At 46.9% G+C, this 22,609-nt stretch overlaps 1 protein-coding gene across 1 annotated transcript in view; it reads left to right on the top strand.

Moving 5' to 3' along the window:
* The window catches only part of TRIP4 (thyroid hormone receptor interactor 4), a 461,936-nt gene that overhangs the window by 288,453 nt on the left and 150,874 nt on the right, over window positions 1-22,609 (top strand). Inside the window, exon 11 of the mRNA XM_085643987.1 lies at window positions 7,776-7,867. Coding sequence (XP_085500113.1) covers window positions 7,776-7,867 — 92 coding nt within the window. The remainder of the gene's footprint in view (window positions 1-7,775; window positions 7,868-22,609) is intronic.

The following is a 22,609-nucleotide window of genomic DNA, read 5'->3' as shown; positions in this document are numbered from 1 at the left end:
GTGTCAGAATATCAAAGTGTCAAGTCTGCCGGTGGCTCCTTTTCCAGCAAGATACATGAAACAACGTATTACACTTACAACTGCCCTCACATATATGATCTATGCATCCTTCTGACATAGCTCTTTCCCCATCCCACTGAAATATGCAGTTATCACTCCCGCATGAAAAAAACAGACAGTGGATCTTCGGGTTAACTTATATCCAACCTTCCTTATCCCAGAATCGCTATGGAGTGGGAGGTACAGCGGCATGGGCATGTGGACAAACCTAAATACTGCACGACCTTGAGGAAAGCTTCAGACCCTCGAGAGGCACAGAATATATGGTAGAAAATATCAGACAACCTTTTTTTGCTCCTTAAACAAATGCCTGCAAGGTTTTAAGATTTACTTGCGCCTTATTAGAGCCTGTGGCACAGTGGATCATGTCATACTGATAAAGAGGCTTGAAGGATTGGCACGGGTGTTAGGACTGACCAGAGAGTGGATTTGATCCTTTGTTTTTACTTTAAGCACTTAGAAAATAGCATTAAGACGCAAGCAAGCATTTCAGAGTTCCTTGATCACATTCCCCACTGTATGGAAAGCTTCCCCTTCCTGAGCAAGGGTGTAGGTAAATCTTTATTCTTCAAAAGGGAGTCCCTGTTCACCCCACACAAAGCTGGCTCAAGCTCATATCTTGTCTAGATACTTTTGTGCGGTTTACACCAGGCTCCCCAAAGTACTTGATAACAGACTGTAATGAGTGCAGAACTGGACAGCAGAATAAACCTGAATGTTGAAATACAGGATCATAGTATGTTAGTCCCAAAGTGACTCCCATAGTTTCAAGAGGACATGTCATGCACCAAGACCACTGGGCTGCAGCACCCCATTACATCTCAATTAAGGACTCGAGCATCAGTTTTGCTTATTGATTGACTAATGACTGTTCAGAATACAAAAGATTCTTGAGAGGAAATGATTAAGGGGTTCAGGGTCCCAGACTCTAAAGCACTAGAAACTCTTGGTAGTTCAAAAAAATAACTTTCATTTGAGCATAATTCTGAAAACGAAGTTGTTCAGTTTACCTTTCCATTGAAACCTTCTCATGACACTGCGCCTAGATGAGGAGTGGACCAGTTAATATTTAGGTTTCCACTCTAGCGAGTGCCCTGAATTGTCCATGGATCATGTGTGGTGCTGTACAAAACCCATTAACAAATAATAAACTACGGCATTTGTTTTTGGACCCATCAATGAGATAATTACTCTTAAACATTGTGTCCCATGCCTACTGCATGCTCCCTCCTCTAAAGGACTGTAAAAGACCTTGTGGCAGCATTCAGCAGCACCCATCGTACTTGTGTGCTGCCTCCATTCACACGTGCTTACCTTCTGTGCATAAAGACTCAATGTATTCAATTTCTACTAGTGGAATTCAATGAGTTGGATAGGCATGAAAAACTTATGGGGCAACGTTGGGCGTATTTGTGAGTCCTCAACAATAAAAGCTACTAGACTTTCCAGCATGAGTTATTTTTGTCTACCTTTCAATCTTTGGAGTCCACCCAACCTTCTCCTCCTGCTGGATTTTGTGACTGAGCTGAACCTTCAAAGAACGCACACACGAAGGTCCTTCTCTTTGTCAATGCCGCTGCTGCTGGGCTGTGCAACAGAAGATTTTAGGCCTGGCTGTGGTGGTTCTGCAATGCGTTCTTTGTACTTTGGTACATCTGGGAATATGTGGTACATGCTTGTGTACCTGGGATTGCTTCCTAGTCACAGATGTGGCCCACAGGTACATATCAGTTGGGGATCCCTAAGGTATATATCCCCTCATTGGTGATCTTAATTGGATACAGTGATCTGGGATCTGTTAGAAGTGAGCATTACTGGCTTCAGCAGGGCAATTACAAGAAAGGGGGGTTCACGCACAGGAGTCTGAACATTGTATTTATTCATGTATTTTTCAACAGTGCAAACATTACCCAAAGGTACTAGAGTGCTTTACAGTAGACATATGTTGTCACATGGATACAGAGGATTCAAGAGTTAACAAGTATAGTTGCACAAGCTCTTTAAAATACAAAATGCTAGCTCATTATAGAAAAGGAAACAAGTTATCAGTAGGTTTATACAGTAGTGAAAAAACTGTAAGCACCTGATGAAGTGGAGAGAGTGTAGTTCTGCGCCAGGAGGTGAGAGAACATGTTCTTAATGGAGACTATTAGCTGCGATGGCTTAACTAAATACCGTTTAGGAGGTGAGTGAACATGTTCTCAATGGAAGATATTGGCTGCAGTGTCTTAGCTAAAGTATCGTTGAAGGAGGGCTTTCACTCCCATTTTGAAGGTCGCCAGCGAGGTGGTAGTGTATATGTTTGGAGGTAGCGAGTTTCAAGTTCTGGTTGTACTACCCAAGAAGGATTGTGCCAGGAGTCGTTGCTTTTTTAAAGTTCGATGTTTCTATCAGCAATGCATCAACGTTTCGTGATGGTCTAGAACCTTCAGAAAGCTTAAGTTTGTCCGCCAGGTAGCGGGGAGTGGATGTGTGTAGGGCCTCATGGGTGATGTAAGCAGTTTTGTATACATCCCTGGCTTAACTAGGCAACCAGCAGAGACAGACCATCATAGGTGTGATGTGATGATCCCTTTTGGCCCCGGAGACGTAGAGTGAGATAGATTTCATTCAGGTAAGATGGGTTTGGGGAGACCAGTCAAGAGAGAATCCCAAAAATCAATTCGGAAGAGCACCAATGTATGAGCAAATGATTTCAAATCTTGCACAGATCGCTGCATGATAACTCAACTATTTTACTAATATTGGAACCATTTTACCTGCTCATTTAACTTAAATCTATAAAGCAGGCACCACCCTTGCCCACAGGTGCCTGCTCCCTTGCAGGGTAAATTGGGCCTTGAACTAGACATTTTAATAACCTGGACTATGTGAAGACAAACATTCCCTCCATAGCTCGCTCTTTCTCATTCTTGCCCCCCTTTGCTCCCTCCACAATGCAAGGGCTGAATGTGACCCCATGGACTAGCTTACTGTTGTTTGGCACATAAACGTTCTTGCCTGTATACTTGGCATTGTAAAATGGGACCTGAACCATACAGGCTGATGCATGCTGCAGTTGTATTTACTTAAAATGCTACAATACCAAGACTTGAACCCTATGCTGATGGTTATACTCGCATTGCAGTAGCAGGTCTATTTACCCTCCTCCTCTTGTTGTTTTCTGAACTTCTGGCTTGCAGGTTACAGATGTCTGTGAAAAACGATAGAGCCCCCTGAGCTGTCTCATTAAGATGCACAGTTTTTTGCTACATGTCAGTAGAGGAATATCACTGTATGGTGCACATCAGAATATATATGTATCATGAGAGACATATGAATGTCTTAATGTTTGGATCACGCCCACTGTGGAAGTCAAAATAGATGTGCTTTGTGAGAGCTCTGATTAGGTGTCATTAGTATGATAGCGGTGCACGTCAGTCCACAAATGGTACCATGCCAATTTTTAGGTCAAGCCTACTAGAAACTGCAAACTGCCTCGATGCAAAAGACATATTTTGGATTTACCAAGAATATACAAGGACTTGCAGCCTGCCCATTGCTTACCGTTGATTGGCTTTACTGTCAATCTTATTTGTTAGCTTTCTATTAGATGGCTTTCCTTGTTTCTCCCTGTTCATCATGTGTTAGTCCCTCCCATGGAGCTTAGCCTCTTTGCAATCTTTTTGACTGATGGGCTTCTACAAGTCCTCTGTGCGCTTTTAGGGAACTGCTTTTTTCTTTGTGTCTAAACTGTGTTAGAGCGTTCAATCAATCAGAGCATTTGTAGAGCGCACTACTTACCCGTGAGGGTCTCAAGGCATTAGAGTGAGGGGGGCGGAGTGCTGCTACTGCTCGAACAGCCAGGTCTTGAGAAGTCTTCTGAAGGTCAGCAGGTCCTGGGTCTGTAGCAGGTGGGTGGGGAGGGTGTTCCATGTCTTGGCGGCGAGGTGGGAGAATGATCTGCCGCCGGTGGTCATTCGGTTGATGCGTGGAACAGTGGCGAGGGCGAGGTCGGCAGAGCGGAGCTGGCGGTTTGGGGTGTAGAAGGTGAGTCGTTTGTTGAAATATGCTGGTCCGGCGTTGTGGAGTGCTTTGTGAGCGTGGGTGAGGAGCTTGAAGGTGATCCTCTTGTCGACAGGGAGCTAGTGCAGGTCTCAGAGGTGGGCAGTGATGTGGTTGTGGCGGGGGATGTTGAGGATGAGGCATGCGGAGGCGTTCTGTATGCGTTGAAGTCTTTTCTGGAGTATGGCCATGGTTCCTGCGTAGAGGGTATTTTCGTAGTCCAGCCTGCTGCTGACGAGGGCCTGGGTGACCATCCTTCTGGTTCTTGTGGGGATCCATCTGTAGATCTTGCAAAGCATGCGGCGGGTGTTGAAGCAGGAGGAGGAGACGGCATTTACTTGCTGGGTCATTGATAGTGATGAGTCCAGGATGAACCCCAGGTTGCGTGCGTGTTGGGTGGGTGTCGGTGCAGCTCCCAGCGCGGCCGGCCACCAGGAGTCATCCCAGGCGGATGGGGTGGAGCCGAGGATGAGGACCTCCATCTTGTCTGAGTTCAGTTTCAGGCGACTGTTCTTCATCCATTCGGTGACGGCCTTCATTCCTTCTTGGAGGTTGGCTTTGGCAGTGGCGGGGTTCTTGGTGAGGGAGAGGATCGGCTGGGTGTCGTCGGCGTATGAGATGATGTTGAGGTCGTGTGATCGGACGATGTTGGCGCGCGGTGCCATGTAGACGTTAAAAAGTGTCAGGGTGAGGGATGATCCTTGGGGTACGCCGCAGGTGTTCTTGGTGGCTTCGGATCAGAATGGGGGGAGGCTGACTCTCTGGGTTCTGCCGGTGAGGAAGGAGGTGATCCAGTCCAGGGCTTTGTCGAGGATCCCCGCGTCATGGAGGCGTGTGCGTAGGGTGTGGTGGCAGATGGTATCGAAGGAGGCCGAGATGTTCAGGAGTATGAGGGCCACGGTTTCGCCTTTGTCCAGCAGGGTCCTGATGTCAACGGTGGCGGCGATGAGGACAGTTTTGGTGCTGTGGTTGCTGCAGAATCCCGATTGGGACGAGTCCAGAGTGGTGTTCTCCTCGAGGAAGTGGGTCAGCTGCCTGTTGACAATCTTCTCAATTACTTTCGCCGGGAATGGGAGCAGGGAGATGCCAGTGTGGGATTTAATGTAAAATGCACGACAGAGGACAACTTAGAGTTGCCCCCTGAACCTAACCCACAACTCGTGTCCTGACTGAAAGGCTGCCTAGGCTGCCACCCAGCAGACCGGTTGCTGGCCCCCTGGGTAGAGAGCCCTCCGTTCTTGTGGGCGTGCAACAATGCACATCCTGGGGCGAGGTGCCAAGCCTCCTCCCCCAGGATGGGCAGGGGAAGCTTCAAAGGCATGCCGCCTTTGTGAGCCTCCCCAGACCACTTTCTGTACTCAGCAACTGGTCCCCACCAGTTCTGATCCCCATTCTGGCGGGAAGACTGGCTGGAAAACCCAAGGGAGAAAAGGGGGTGTGCTAGCCTCTGCCAACCCCACCCCTCAGGTGGGGGAGGCGAGGTGAAGCACAACTCCGGTCTCTCGCCATCTTGAGGATGGGGAGCCTTACCCAATCAGGACTAGGCTCCTGCCCCCCTCCCACTGGAGGGTGGCAGGATAGGGGGTGTACCCACCCCAGGGAAGGGACCCATTGGTCCCTGACCTTTCCCTACCTGTAATGCCCCTAAATGTAGCATTTAGGGGCACCCTGAACCTTCCTTCCTCAGATCCCGATTCCTTAACAACAACAAGAACAAGTAGAAAGAAGACCTGCCGTGCAGCTGCTAACAAGAGGACGACACCAACTGACTTGGCCCCAGCCCTACAGGCCTGTCGACCCTCGAACCTGCTCCTGCTGAATCCCGGCGTCTCCAGTGGTCAGCAACCTCGAAAATCCCGGAGGACCTGACTGCCTTGCTCATCTAAAAGACTGGGACTCCCACAAGCAGTGGTTCTGCTCAAACAGCAACAACCCCTGGTGCCAAGCCAGGAACCGCGAATCCAACACACTCTGCACCCGCCGAGCCCGGCCTGTGCCTGAGTGAACAAAGACCACGAGGACGTCCCCCTGGCGACTGTGACCAAGAATCCAACACCCAAGGACCCTCCTCGACGCTCCTGATGACGCCTGCAGCCTCAACTCCAGGGACCCCCCAATCGCGACCAGCAGAGGGTAAGATTTCCAGACGCCAAAAGACACCCCGGCGCCCTGCGGCCCCCTGTGCCCAGCACCTGGGTGCCTACCTAACCTACAGCTTCCCAACTTACCTCTCAAAGTGGTGGTCGCACCTGAAGAATCTCCGTCCCCGAGCTTGCAGCCTTTGTTCGTCTTGCAGGTTTCCCATTGAAATACATTGATCGCCTGATGGCTCAAAAGCACCCTGCACCCAGCCGCCCGAGTGCCCCTGGAAGTGCAGCATCTGTCCTATCCTACTTCCCCACTTGCCCTGTGTAAGTGACCAGGAGCTCAGCTCCCACAGCTGCGTGGCCTGCCTGCTAGCAGCCACCAACTAAAGGCCCCCTGCCCGCCATAGGCTAACATTGGGCCTACTCTCTCTGCACCCGGCTGCCCCTGTGCCGCTGAGGGTGTAACAACTGTACCTACCTGAACCTGGGAGACCCCGAAGTCTATCCCCAGAACCTTAACTCTGCCAGTCGAGTACTTGCCTGAAAGACGATAACCTACATTTTCTCCATAGGGTAACATTGACTGGTTTTCACTTGGAATTTCTTCTAAGTGTCAAGTTTTGAAACTTTGAAATATTCACTAAAAATCACCCGATCAACGAAAACGAAATTACTCACCTGTTATCAGGAGAGATCCAAGTGCTGGATCTTTGTGCCCAGCACTGACCCTACAAAGCAATTACAACTGTGCTTTTCCGATAACCTAACTTTCCTCCATAGGATAACATTGCCTGGTTTTTGCCAGAAATTCTTCTACGTGTCGATTTTTGAAACATACAATTATTCCTTAAAAATCGCCTGTGTAACAAAAACGATTTCTTTCAACTGTTTACAGGAGATGCACCAGGGCTGAATCCAGGATCCAGCCCTGAGTAAGAAAAACCTATGCAAAGTAATTGATATTGTGTTTACTTAAAAATTCCTATTGAGCTCAATGTTATAATTGTGTTTAACTTGTGTTGCCTATTGCAACAACTGTAACTATTGCATTTAAAAGTCTATTGCTTATTGAAAGTATTTAACTAAAGCATCTCATTTTGATAAAGTATTTTGATACCTACTTGTGGTTCTAAAATAAAACAACTATATATTTTTATATACAAAACAATTGGCCTATAGTTCAGTTCTTGAGTGTGTGAGACCATTTGCTGACTGAGTGTGTACAACAAATGCTTTACACTGTCCTCTGATACTGCCTTACTGCTCGACCAAGCTACCACTTTAGAGAGTAAAGTTATATCTAGCTTTAACCTCTGCCAAACCTCTGGGGACTGTGGACTCAGTGCACACTGTACTTTACTTTGGTGCAGTATATACAGAGACACTTTATTACAATAGGTCTTATAGGTTAGTTTTGCCAATGCTGCTGTGGAGGGAGCTTGATGCTTAAAAGTACATACATTACCCCTATGGCAAAGAGGCAGTCTGTGTCTTCCAGTGCTGATTTGTAGGCTTTTATAGCTTTATGGATAAAGTATGCAGTCTGATAACTTTTCCTTTCTTTCTTTGTCTTCCTGCCCACAGGTATGGAATTTCCCAAGGATTACCCCACAGCATGTCTCCTGGGCTGCGTAGATGTCCTTGACTGCTTATCGCAGGAGCAGTTTGCCGAGCAGGTGAGTCTGGTGCATTGGATTGTATTCTGAGGGCATGCCAGAGAGCCCAGCATGCACTGCAGCATGGAAGCTTTCTATGCAAATGATATGTAAACTAACCGGTGTCCGAAAATACCTACTGATTGCGGCTGCTAGGAGGTACACCAACTGCTGAGAGGGGATTGGAATGATTTGTCACCGAGTTTTTTTTAAAGCTCACTCTTTCTCACTCAAAACCTATTTTGGAAACATAGGTTTCTATGAATAATGAGCTATTGTGTTCCCTTTGCGGGTATCATGCCTCAGCAGCTGTACTTTTAATCAGACATCTGTGGGTGACACAGTTCATTAACTGTTTACAGAAACACTGAAATACAGCAACACAAACATCACGTAGAAGGCAATACGCGAGGAGCCGGAGAAACGCAAACTGAGCCCTTAATGTGCTCGTCCTGAAAATTAAATGAAAACAAATAGAACAGACAAGGGGTTTTGTGGTCAAGAATGGGATCTCTCTTTTTGAACTGTTTGGCTTGCGCTTGTGACGTCAGTAATTGCTTCTGCGACGTGACCTGTGGTATTGAAAGTAGATGAAAGCACGGGGTGTGTTAAAACCATAAGTAATGAGAAATTATTCTCGGCATATTTTGTATACCCCACACTTACTACACCCCCTCCCCCCTTTGCCTTAGCGATACTGCCCTAACTCCCCGGGCGGTAACAATTTGATTGAGCAGAAGTAATAAGGTAGAGCTTTGCTGCCCTTCAGGGAAGAGAATATCCCATAGGTGTTCTCCTATAGATGCATCCGTTTGTTATTATCCTGTGTGTTTCCGCAGCTATGAGCCCTCTCTCTGATCATGGGGGATGCGGCTGTGACAGAGGTGGTTTCTTCAGAGGCTGGTGCCTTTCGAAAGTCTCCTGAAATCTGAGAAATAAAAAAGCAGACCCTGCTGCAAGGAAGGACCCCCTCCCTCCCCCGCACAGCAATAATCAAGGTTTAGTGCACACCTCAGGCCTCCGAGCCCCGGTGGCACTGCACCTGTTGCACCCACCACAGGAGGCTACGCCCCTGGAAGCACTCAGGAGTAAGTGTTCCTGTGGGTTCCAGAGAGCTGTGCATGTGTAATCCACGTTCATGAAGAGCTGGGGGCTTGACGGTGTCCCGTGACGGTGTCCCACAACCCATGTCGGCACCATCAGTGTGGGGTTTTATTTATTTATTTATTTATTTATTTAATGTGTTTTTATATAGCGCGGACTTTACCCGAAGGTGTCAGAGCGCTTCACAATAGCAGCACTAATGATACATACGGAGCAAAAATACAAGTGAGCATGTTACAAAATCAAATGGTACGTTACATGAGGCAATAGTGACAATTGTGCAAGTATCAAGGGCAAACAAAATACAAGAGGTAGCAAACGATACGTTACAAACGGAAAAAGTGCCGTGTGCAGGTTACAAGAGCATACAAAGTACAGGTAGAGGTAAAAAGAAAAAAATTGCAATAAATGGCCGACACTCAGAACACTAAAACAAAAGTTACGTTACATGAGGCAGTGGTGGCCGTAGTGCATGTATCAAAAGCAAACAAAATACAAGAGGTAGCATACGATACGCTACAAAAGGAGAAAGTGACATGTGTGCAAGTTACAAAAGCGATCAAAATACAAGTCAAAGTATAATACTGCAATATATGGCAGACACTCAAAACACAAAACACACTGAGAAGGCACTTCTATAGGCATGGAGAACAGAATTTCCTATAATGGAAGGACTTCCTTCAGAAAATATAGGGCGTGAATTAAATTTGGAAGTGTCTTTGAAGGAGGAGAGATTTGAGGTCAGTTTTGAAGGCCTGGGAAGAGGTGGTGGTCCGGAGCTGAGGCGGAAGTGAGTTCCAAATTCTCACCGCGTTGCCTGAAAAAGATTGGGCCATCGATCTTTCCTTCTTGAAAGTGGGAGGCTCAAGCAATACATTTTCTGCATTCCGTGCTGGTCTGGAGCCACCAGAGAGTTTCAGTTTATCCGCCAGGTAGCGAGGGGAGGATGAGTGCAAGGCTTTGTGGGTGATACAGGCAGTCTTGTAGATAGATCTTGCCTCTATGGGAAGCCAACGGAGGGTGGATAAAATGGGTGTGATGTGGTCGCTTCTTTTGGCCCCATATATGAAGCGTGCTGCTGAATGGAGAACAGACTTCAGGGGGGACAGGTGGGATTTGGGGAGGCCAGTAAGAAGAGAATTGCAGTAGTCCAATCTGGAGAGAACCAGCGATTGGACGAGGGTTTTAACCGCTTCAGTGCCCATGACGAGATGGTCTCGTCATGGAGCGCGGTTGCGCTGTGCCCATGATGAGACTATCTTGTCATGAACCCCGCCCGCTAATGCAACGGCCGGCACAGGGCGGGGAAAGGGTGTGGCACTGAAGGGGTTAAGGTCGTGCTCCGGGAAGAAGCGACGAATCCCCCAAAGAAGGCGCAGTTGGTATCGAGCAGACTTTGCAATGGAATCGATGTGGGAGAGTAGATTGAGTTTTTTGTCGAGTATGACGCCAAGGGATTTTGCGCTCTCGACAATGATGGGTTTATTGTTCAGTAGATTAATCTGATCCATCCATGATTGCACTGGGGGAGGAGAGAGTGAGGAGGAGAGGAGGAGGAATTCAGTTTTGGAGGGATTCAGGACCAGTTGATGAGTTAACATCCAGTTTTGAATGGAGTCGAGAGTAGAGCTTAGGAGGGAGAAATCGTGAGTGGAGGCCACCTTGAGGTGGATTTGAGTGTCGTCCGCATATAGATGATAGTGGATCCCGGATTTACTCAGGAGATTTCCCAACGGTTCTAAATAGAGATTGAACAGTGTGGGTGCAAGTATAGAGCCTTGAGGGACACCTTGACCGACCGCTAAAGGAGATGAAAGACTGTTCGCTATTTTGATCATTTGGGATCTATCAGAGAGGAAGGAGGCAAACCATTTGAGCACAGTGCCCTCCATGCCCATTCTCTGTTGCAGAGTGTTAAGGAGAGTATTGTGATTGACAGTGTCAAAGGCTGCAGAAAGGTCAAGAAGAATTAGAAGACAAGACTCCCCTGAATCGAGTATCCGCAGTGCGTCATCAATCACTAGCAGCAGGGCTGTTTCAGTGCTGCAGTTTTGAATGAAGCCGGACTGGAAGTTGTCCAGAAGATCATTGTCCTTGATATGGCGAGAGAGTTGTTTCGCTACACATTTTTCTGTGATTTTCGCAAGAAAGGGTAGGTTAGTGATGGGACGGTAGTTGTTAGGGTCGTTCGCATCAGCGGTGGGTTTTTTAAGCAGAGGGGTGACCTGCCCAGTTTTGAAGGAAACAGGAAGGGAGCCTTGACTGAGGGAGAGGTTGACCAGAGTGGTCCAATAGGAGAGAGAATGGGTATAGAAGTCAATGGCAATGGCACTAGGGATGGGGTCAAGAGAATGGTTAGAGGGCTTTGTATCGAGGATGTATTGAGGTTAGAGGGCTTTGTATCGAGGATGTATTTAAGGAGGGCATCATCAGAGATGGGTGGCACCAGCCAAACCGCAGGTAGCTCTGCTGGTTGTATGACAAGATGGACCTGTGCTAGGGATGGTAAAAAGGACATTTGAAGCGCGCCTGCTCGGAGCACGTGCAATAGATGAGGGGACCGCCGAAGTGCGGCCCTCCTGACCTTTACATGACCCCCTGGTCAACAGCAGCACTGGGCTGCTGGTCACTCGACACTGCACTAATATCAAAAAGATGTTACTTAAGCGGGCGAGCAGTTATTTACAGGTTCGTTGAAGTTAGAGAAAGGAAGTAACGAGGGTGTGGCGCATCTTGCAGCACACTTGTAAAACTATATCCGTCCATGGAAAATTCCAAAACTGCCTTCATTAACATGCAGAGGCATTTCACTTTAGTATGTCCGATTACATCGATGCATTAGAGAATTCTTTTTTTAAAGTGATCGTTTCAGACATGAATTCAGAAACCTTCAGGCTTTCCCCACCAGACTGACAGCAATGCCTATAGTAAACTAAGAGACAAGGCAGTTGTTATTTGCACTCTTTCCGTGCCCTGGGTTGCTGTTATACATGAACAACATTATAGTTTACTAAATCAAACACGAGGGGACTTACACGTCCTGAAGTCATGTATTTCGAGGTCCTCTTATATGTGATAATGAATAAAACGTGAAATGAAACAATTGCCTAGGATCACACAATTTGGCCAAGTGGGAAAGCCAGGTTATCTGGTTTCACATGCTGCATCCAGCACTAGATGTGCATGCTTTGCTTCCCCTACACCCACCTTACCCCACCCTTCCTACCCCCGCCCTTAAACCTCCACCCAGCTGGCATCAGTGCAGCCCCCTGACCTCACAGACCAAACCTTTTGGCTCCTGGGAAAATGCTTGTGAGTATCTACGCCTTACACAATATGGTGAAACCACATAGCAAACAATTCGGTGTGATTTGTGATCCCCGGGAAGGGTACAAATAGAAACCACGCAGTGGAAGAAACAATCAATTACAAAAGCGGAATGAAGTCCAAACTTTGAAAAAGACGGGCTTACCACAGAAAATAGCTAGAGCGTGACACTTAGTTAGCCCATACTGTGGCGCTGCCAGTGTCCCGGCCCTGGGAATTGATTGGGGATTCGAAGTTGGGAGCTAGTAAGGGGGGTACATCTTCTTCAGCGGCTAAGCTAACAGCGGGTGCACAGGAAAGGAAGTGAGTGTCACAGGTTAATACGCGAATCCTACTCGCTGCTTGGCCTGCATGTTGGGAAGAGGACTGACGAGGTGCGATGCTGGTGGTGCGCAAGGTGCCTGTCTAGGCCAAGCTTTGTTTTACTCATAATGATTTTCATAGGGTCTGTTATTCCCCCATACGGAGTTGCTCAGTCGCCAGACTGCTTCTAATACCAGATGCACACCAGTGATTCCTTCCATACCTTCTGGAGCTGTGTGGCGGTGCAGAGGTTGTGGGTTATAGTCTGGCGGGTTTAAGGAACTGTCATCTAGGTTGGAACGCTTGGGCCTAACAGAGGATTTGGGGTATACATGTAAAACCAGGGTCCTTGTGTAACCAAGGGCAACAGCTTGCCCAACCAGATGATGCTCGCCACTGGAGACGAGTAGCAGCACTCACAGCACAGGTTTACTTCAAAGGAATGGACAGGTGTTCAATCATTCACCATGGCTGGGGTAGCCTGGGTAAACATGCTAAAATGTGGGGCCCTTTTTTAGAACGTTTTCAGATCTCTGTATTATTTGCACACTTAATTTCTCTAGCCTTTACATTATCAGTAAAGGGTAGTGTAACTTTAAATATTTAATTGCCTGACTTTCACTGTGATTCCCTCTGAGTCATATCAACTCTATAATCATATGTTGCTTATATGACGTGTATCGCTGACATGATCTAAATGGCATTAAAAAAGTTCAAAGAAAGGCACAAGAAAATCTATGTATTTTCGTTCCAATCCTGAAAGTTTCTTGGCAGTTTCTAAACAATGGTGAGTGTGGGTTTCTGCCAGGCTGATAATCACAGATGTACACCCAGCTCCACCTCTGGCCCCTCTCCTGGTCCCTAAAAAGCTTCACACGTGTTGAGGATCAAACGTAAGGCACCTTTTCTCCCTCTGGCGCATTATGCCCATGATAGAGGGGGAGGGGAACAGAGGCTCTCTAGGTGGTTTGACACCGACCTCAAATTACAGGAAAACACCCTCCAGTCCTGTATGCAATTTATGTCGCTTCATCAGGGCCATATAATATGTTTCACAAATGCTGTTAATAACGCACTGCAATAATATAAAGATAAATGTCATGATAGTAACGAGAATTTTGAACATAATGGGGAGATTCACAGAGAAAAAAAATTAAAAGAAGACAAAGAAATAAAGAAAAAAAGAAAAACATGTTAGAATTATTCATATGATATGATTAACAATAAAGAATGAAATAACCAACTGAACAGGAAAAACAATTGTTATACATAAGACATGTAGGCTCCACTGTTAGACCAGTTAAAGAGCGCTGGAAGAAACATTTGAGAGCCTTTAAAAATCCAAACAAGAAATATTGTTGCCGTGCATTATTGGCAGCATTTGTGAAACATGTATTATCTGGCCCTGATGAAGCAACATGTTGTCGTGAAACATGTGTTGGCCTATGAAGAACATCTTGATTCAAGAATACTAAAACAAACTCAAAATTGATTAATTACATTTTGATTACTGAGTTTTACTTATCTAGTCTCAGACCTCAAAACACAGTGTTTACTTCATTTGCATTATGCACATGCATAATATGGACTGGCAACTGCACCTGGGAAACTTCTTGCCTGGCATTCGTCCACTTTCAGTAAGACACACCTTCTCTGCCTACGAACAGGAGCAGAGGACAGTGGAGGTGCTAGTGGCCCCATTCATTATGGCTCCAATATCTCAGTCCCTGGGCAGAAGAAAGAGGGGCCCAAACAGTGCGAAGGGGAACTATTCAGCACCATTACGTGAAGGCTATACCTGATAAGGCACTGCGCATTTGAGGCATAACTGAGCTCTGGTTTGCTTTCTGGCATTTAACGCAGGCCTCTACGTGTTCAGGCCTTCACTGGACATTTAAAGTCAAATGTATGAAGATGGATGGTTGCACTGTGGATGTAAGGTCATATGTGTGCTCTGGACACATGAGAACATAACCAGTACATACAGAAGGTAGGCGGGGCATGACGCTAATCCTGCACTTGAGGGAAACTGGGACATGCATTTGAGGCTACACCTGGGCATGAGGAGGCCAGACTGGGCAGCAGGACTAAACATATTCATGGGAAGACGTGCTTGGCCTTTGTGGCCTTACCTGCACTTGAGAGGTTGCATTGGGCTTTTGTGCTATACAAGCACATTCTTGGGCTGCAATGTGTGTTTCAAGCTATACAGGCCTAATTAGTCTATACCTCTCCATGTGTTGAGTGTGTCTGGTATAGGCATTTAATTCTGACCATCAAAAGAATTCTTCGTCTCATCCAGACCAAGAATGATCCGAGCAGGGACTGAAGAACAGAGGCAGGTGAGATCCCTCAGCCAGGGCAAGCCTCCGAAGATCAACCATGGTTAGCAGTCGCAAATATGAACCTGCAAACTGACTCCAGTAAGGTTCAACTCACAAGTCAAAACCTTTGTTTTATAATAAAACTTCAAGCAGTTCAGTAACACATTTATTTAGTTTAATTTTTATTGTCTGGTTGTGCCAGTTCGACATCAATGGAAAGACCCACATATACAGATAATAGGGTATTGTGACTCCAGTAGGATCTTGATATTCTTGCCACATTGTCAGTGGAATTGTTATTTAATTTCAGAAACGGGCGTTAACATTATTCGATGATCATGGCCTTTACACCTCAATCGTTGGCGCGCGTTCTTGTTTCAAGGGGATGGTGAAGAAGTCTAATGCCCAGAGGATATTTTAGAGAAAGCAGGGCTTTCTAGACTGAGTGGGCCACAAACAAGAACAGATGGATTCCAGCATCCTGGATAATCAGTCTTGCCCATGGAGTCAAGGTCAGACAAGTACTAGTAGTGGTAATATTCGTTTATTAGTCAATACAAACCATAAACATTATTTAAAAATTAAAATACACAGTTAAAGGCGCAATAAATAAACATTGTGATTAGAATTATCAATCAAATGCAATCAATATGCAAGAGTGCAATTTGGACAGTTCTGATGTTACCAGCATATGTAAAATAGTGCGTGAAGTGCAACTGTGCAGAACTTCTTTCTTATTTGGTCAGTAGCCGGAAAGCGAAGCCAAATAGCCCTAATTCTTTCTAGCAACCCAAAGCGACCTGCGCTAATACATAAATGGCAGGGGCCTACACAGTGTGCAAAATTACGCAGAAAGTACAGAAATGCTAATATCTGATATGTGAAGCTGGCAGAGGTCTATTCAATGTGCAAATTTGCACAAAACGTGCAACAATGCTAATATTTGATCAAAATAACTTTTGGGGAAATTCGGGCTGATATCCAACCTGGCAGGATAGGGAACCAACAAGGTTTCATAGTCCCTTGCAGCCCGCCATAGTAGATTTTAAGGGTTCTTATCAGGGGCCTTCTTCACCGTCCGTCTTGACACCCACCTGAGTCTGAGGATCTGTTCTGGCAAGGGATCTAATGATGTCCAAGAACTGTACCAACCAAATGTTAAGCATTGTAATCCTTGGATCTAATGTCTCAATTAGAACTGATCTACAGGACCTGATCCCTAATGCATTACATTCTTTTTTCAACGTGCTTCTTTGCTGTTGGTCAGGGAAGGGCATTAACAGATGACATGCAGCAATGTTTCGCCTGCCAGATGGCATAAACAGCATTTCTGGTCCACTCCCCTTTGACCATCTTAACTCCACTTTGGGAAAAGTTTAAGGTTGGAATCTCACCAAATCTCAATGTCAGTAATTTGTGTTTAATCTTCAGGGGGCAAGGCTTCCAGGTGGTGAGGCTCTCTTTGGGCATCGTAGGATTTCAGTACCAGCAAGCCATGCAACCCCTTAGCAACTTTGTCTCTTTATCGTCCTGCCAACTTTGTAATTTAATAATGTATTTACTGCTCTTCTGAAAGCTGTGCCGGTTGTAGTAAGGTTCCATAGGTAGTCCAACTCAAGCTTTTCAATGCGTTTTTCAAGGTACTTTTTATATTCACTATTCCCCCATTGAAGGTTGATTTCAGACTAGACTAGATTAGCTAGTAAACCCTCAAATTTATAAGATCTTGGCACAATTATTTCAAGGAGGCTGACCTCTACGCTGATCATTATTTCCGTCCCATATGAGAGGGCAGGTAACCGCTTAGCCTTCATTACTGTGGCCAATGGCAGGAGATTGTGCCCCCAAGTAGATTTCGCTATCGTTGTAAAGGCATAGTTGAAAACCTGCACTTTCCCTTAATCGCTGCTCTTTGGGGTGCAAACGTAGCCTTTGCATCTATCTTGACACCTAAATACACTTATGCAGGGGTTTCATCAATTGTGACTCTGCTAACATACTATTTCCATTGGTTTAAAATACTGCAATTTAGTGAGACGACTTTCTTCTTTTTACAATTTATTTCCAGCCCATTGTTCTCGGCATTTGATCCAAGGCAGTTTAGTCATTTCTGCAGGCCTATTCTGGTGTTACTAAGCAGTAGCAGATTGTCTGCGTACAAGATATTTGACAGTAGCTGGCCATCTAATTCTGAGGAGAGGTTTACAATATATAAGTTAAAGAGAAGGGGTGCTAAAACGCAACCTTGTTTTAGTCCGGTTGATGTTTTCCCTTCTCTTGACAGATCGGAACCATCCCCGTTCCTAATCTTAACCCATATGTCCAAATATAGCAGCCTGATGGCCCTCAAGATGTTGGGCGGGATTCCCCACTATTTGCCCATCATCTGCTGCATGGGACATAGTCAAATGCTGCTTTGAAGTCAATGAAGCACCTGTGGCCTTTGCTTTGCTGAGGATCAGCCCCACTGCTAAAATATGTGTTAATGTGCTGTGTCTCTTTGTAAACCCAGTTTTGTTGAATGGGAGTCTGCTAGTGTCTGATTTTTTTGTGTGTTTTTTAGAACCTGGGGTGTGACAGGAGAACACTCTCTTTAATGGGTTACGTGCCCTCCATTCGTCTCGGAGATGTGTGCCCTGCATTATGGTCATTAGCGATGCCAGCATTCTAGGTTTTGTGTTATTTCTCTGGGGTTCCCTTTCCAGTACTGCATCAGAAACAGTTAAAATCCCCAGTGAGGATAACCTCCGCACCCAGGTATGGCATCGCTGCCTTTTTTAAGCATTGGGAAGAAATTGGGGCAATCCGAGTTTGGGGCATATACGTATATGATGCATAATTCCTGTCCCTCCCATTTTCCATGTAAGATGACATATCTCTCTTCCGGTCTGGCACGTGATGCATATTCTGGAAAGGGATTCCAGGTGCCACCTATATAAGTGCCCCCCGTGCAAACCCCGAGTACGAAGTCGCAAAGAGCTGTCCCCTCCATCTTTTACGCACGCTAGGGACTGTCTCTCCCCATATATATGTCTCTTGTAAGCAGGCTATCTCCGTTTTATAACGTTTTAAGAAGGCATGTCCCGGGCATCTTTTTTCCAATCCTGCTATACCCCTCACATTCCAAGTTATGACCTTCATAGTTTGAGCAGCCATTAATCGAATGTTACCCTCCTTGTTCCACCCCCACGCATCATGAGAATGCAGATCTCCTCCCCTCGACCCCTCCGAGCTTGACTTTGTGACCATGTTCTTAGACACGACAACGTTAACATCTATCAACCATTCAGAACATAGCCAACTAAACACCCCCCTCCAACCACCCTCCCCCTGGGCAGTCGCGTATGTCTCGGTCTTGTTTTTGTAACTGCAAGAACAACTGGCACGTGCCGCCGCCCCCACCCCCACCCACCCTTCAACTTTGTCATTGATGCTCAGCTTTGGTTGTTGAATCTTATGTTCATCCCCCTCCATAAATTGGGGTGAACTGTACTTTGGTGTTGTTCCAGTGGTCTGGTATCCAGCAGGGTGCGAGGAGATGCCTCAAGCTCCCTCTCCAAAGCCCAGTCTCTGATGGGGGGGACCTCCCTCCGGCATCCCGACTCTGTCTCAAGCATATTACCTCGGTCGTATGAAGAGCTTCTCCTCCACTACCCCCCATAGTTCGTACAGATTCCCCCTCTCTGTGAAGACTTATGCTTTTAGTCACTTATCTTTACATGTCCTCTGTGCCTCATCACTCTCAGTTCATTTACGATTGCTTCCAGCCTCGCTATGTTCTGATGTGTGTTCCTGTGACGTCTCCACGGACTACGGCACCGTCTCATGTTCCGAGGCCTGCAATGTCCCATCCGGGAAATCGTCCTGGGCTGCCAGCTCTCCAGTGCTGCTGTTGTTGTTTTGTCCTCTGTCATTTCAGGGTACCCCCCGATCGCCAACTGTCTGGTTGATCCCGTGGATGGGACCAGGCAGGTCCTCGACTCTTCTCTAGTGTCCAGCCATTCACTCGCTTCATTGTCCGAGAAGAAGAACAGGGTGCGACCTGCACTCTCCACTCGAAGTTTTGATGGAAACATAAGACTGTATTTCAAGTTTAAGTCCCGAAGTCTCTGCTTGACCGATATAAATGTTTTCCTTTGTTCCTGGACTCTCTGAGTGTAATTGGGGTGTATGGAAATGGGGGATCCCCTCTGGTTCGGGTGGCCTGCAGGATTGGGTCACGGTCTCTATAATTAAAAAAACCTGGCAATGATGGCCCGAGGAGGCACACCCAGCCGGGGCGGCGGGACCAACGCCCTGTGTGCTCTTTCAGCATTGAAGAACTTGGTGAGTTGCTTTGGGGCTATCACCTGTGCTATCCAGTCCTCCAGAAAGAGTTCTGTTGAGGGGGCCCTCCGCTCTTTCTGGAAAACCTATAAATCGCATATTATTCTGTCGGGAACACCCTTCGGAATCTTTCGCCTTCTCATCCAACTGAATGACTTTCTTTTTAAGGTCGACTACTGTGGCACTGAGGTTGCGTAGTTCTGTTTCAAATGCATCCACATTATGCTTTGTGATGGTCACTCTGTCCGCCACTTTCCTTGGGTCACACCTCAGTAGGTTCACATCAGTGGCAACTTCATCGATTCTATGGACTATATTGTCCCTTGTCGATTGAATTGCTTGCAGTACATCAGGCAACGAGGGTTAGTCTGCCTTTCCCTGTACTATTGGACCCTCACTCCTGTTTGTGCCCTCCTCCCTGGTCTCGGGTCCATGGCGCAGTGGTTGTGCATAGTTGGAAATTGTATTGGTTTGTGGCTTGGATGCTTTTTCTTTCACCATCTTGCTGTATGGAGTCACTCCCCACACTCACAGGGCATGCAGCGGTGTCCCTAGTATTTCTATTCTGTGTGCAGGTTTTCAAAACCTTGCCTTATTTCCCTTCTTCCCTTGGAGGGATTTCCAGCCTGTTCAGGGAGGGCAGATCAGGTTCGCCACAATCCCCTCAGCTCCTTTAATTGTACAAGTCTTCCTTGTTTTCTTTTTTCTTTTCAGGTCCTGTTCCTAGTGTTTCCCTTGACAGGGCCTTCTCCAAGAGCCTCCCTCCTAACTTGCTATTCTCCTCTAGCTCCCTGGCCGGCCAGTTGATTTGGGTGCCTCCGGCCCTCCCGTCTTGTTTCTTCTGACGGCTCCTCCCTCCACAGCACAAATGGCTCCCAGCCCAGCTCACCTCCTTTTTTTATACAGCCCCCCACGTCTCCTGGCCCCCCGGCTCCTTTAACTGTACAAGTCTCCTTTTTTTACTTTTTATTTACATGTGCTCCTCCTAGTAATTCCCTGTGTGGGGCCTTTTCCAGGAGCCCCCCTCCTAACTTGCTGTTCTCCTCTGGCGCCCTGGCCAGCCGATTGATTCCGGATGCCTCTGGCCCTCCCGTCTTGTTTCTTCTGACGGCTCCTCCTGCTTCAGCACAGGTGGCTCCCAGCCCCTCTCGCCTCGGATTTTATTCAACTCTCCATGTCTCCAGGCAACAGTCGGGACCCCCTGCTTTCCTGGGCCGCTCACCAGGACTACAAGCACACCCCCGGGTCCCAACGCACCACCACAGAGGTGCTCGGGCCGCAACGCCAGTCCACGGCGGGCCCGTCTTCAAGTCTGGATCAGAGCTGGACCCCCGGCGTTCAATCCCAGTCAGGACGGGCCTGCCCCATATCCTGCGGCCCGGCAGCAACCCCCAGTACGGCAGGGATGTGCAGGCTCCCTCCGGTACCTCACCACTCTCACCGGTTCCCTCTGAGGCCTGGGGTGTCAAAGATGGCGCCTTCCGGGAGTGTCCTGAGGCGTCCACGCCGAGTCTGCTGTATGTTGCGATTTGGTACCTCTGCTATTTTTGCTCATCTGCTGGGTCAGGCGGCTATGCCCTCCGTGTTGCGTTGCTTTTTATGGGCAGGATACTTTAGGATGTCGACATGTTTTCGGGCCGCCGAAGGGAGCTTTGGCAATTACGTCTTCGTGGCCATCTTGCTAGGCCACACCCCCCTGCTAGTGTCTGACACCAGTGCGTCCAGGTCAATGAATAGTAGTGTAGAGAAATACTTAAGATCTGCATCAAAAAGCACGATTAGGGTATTTGTTTGGTGAGGGCGCAGCACCTCCTTTAAAGACAGTGCGAACGATCGAGCCTTTCAAACTTCTGGGGGTGATTCCTTTTGCCAAAATAAGAGTTAAACATCATGGCCAGAAAGATGGCCCATCTCAAAATAGAGTGTTTAAAAAGCGCTTGTGGTATCCCATTTGGGCCAGGGGCGCAAGCAGACCGATATTTTTTAATGATCTTGGTTATCTCCGCGGGAGTATATACTGGATATGTCAAGGGGTCGGTGGCACAGTTGTCCCCCTGGAGCCGATCTAGATCGGTTGCATCATAGGTACTTCTTTTGGAGTGAGACTTGAAGTGTTTGACCCAGTCGCCCTCTCTTTTATATTTCCTTTGTGGGCTGCCCTTGGGACTTTTTCAATGTTGTTAATACATTTCCAGACTTTTTTTTGAGTCATTTGATTTTGAGGCATATAATAGTTGGGCCCACAGCATTTCCTGCTTAGGTCTTTTGAAGGATCATATCTCTGTTTTCAATAATCTTTTCTCATTACGAAGGCTCTTTAGTATGTTCACATCCTCAGGGGTTCGTCGTAGTTGCCTAAGCAGTCGAGCGCCCTCATTTGCTCCACTGGTTTACTTGTCAGTTCCCCTGCAAATGCTTCCCTTTCTGATATCAGGTTGGGGCCTCTGCGGCCATATTCTCAAGGATGACGACCACTTCCTCTGCCTGATCTTTTCGATTATAATGTGGCATATTCTGGACTGGGAGGGCCCAACTACCTCTGCGTGCTCCTCACTTGGATAGTGAAATAGATTGAGATTAAAATCGCCTGAGACAAGCCAGTATGGTGGATAGCACATATTTTTTAGATGAAGCATGTGTACTGCAAGCTTGTCTGCAGTTGCAGCTTTCCTCTTGGGATTAACATGAACATTTACGAGGACCATGCATTCATGTGTGTGCGCTTGACCCAACCATCCATACGCAGGACCAAGAGGCGTTGTTTGTCTGTATGGAGTTCTGTGATCTCTGCAGACAGGTCGGTGTTAATGTAAATCGACAGACCTCTGCTTTCCTCGGCCGGCAATCTGAATTCTGCATAACCAATGAGTGGGATACTGACTTGGGCCCTGGTCTCCGGAATCAATATTGTATCAAATGTGCCTAGGTAGTTTACAACAGCAGGGTCTACAATTTTTGTCTGTAGACCCCCTATGATCCTTGCGTTTGAGGGTCTCCTAGAGGGAAAAACGCATTTGAGCATTGCACATTCTGAGGAAAGTTGAATCAAATAGTCTGGCATCATTCTGCCATGAACAGAAACGGGTTAAAACAGTACTTATGTGCTTACATGTGCTTGCTAAGGAGTTCTTTGCTGAGGCACTATTCATAAGAATGTGACCTACACCATTAGCTCATCCTAAAGGTTTCCTGTATGTCAGGTTCAGGTGTACGATTCTGACCCAGATGTCAGCCCCTTCTACTCCAAGTGCTGTCACCAGAACCATATCTCTAATCAGGCATGAAATAGACCATGGTACCCATTTGGATTTGCAGCACCTGCTTAATGATTTTTATGGATGTTGCGGAATAGGATAATACATGTTTAAGCCAAGTTTTA

Source organism: Triturus cristatus, chromosome 3_1 (genome assembly GCF_964204655.1).
Source record: "Triturus cristatus chromosome 3_1, aTriCri1.1, whole genome shotgun sequence".
Classification (NCBI taxonomy): domain Eukaryota; kingdom Metazoa; phylum Chordata; class Amphibia; order Caudata; family Salamandridae; genus Triturus; species Triturus cristatus.
The sequence above is the reverse complement of the archived record's forward strand: the minus strand, read 5'-3'. Positions and strand labels throughout refer to the sequence as shown.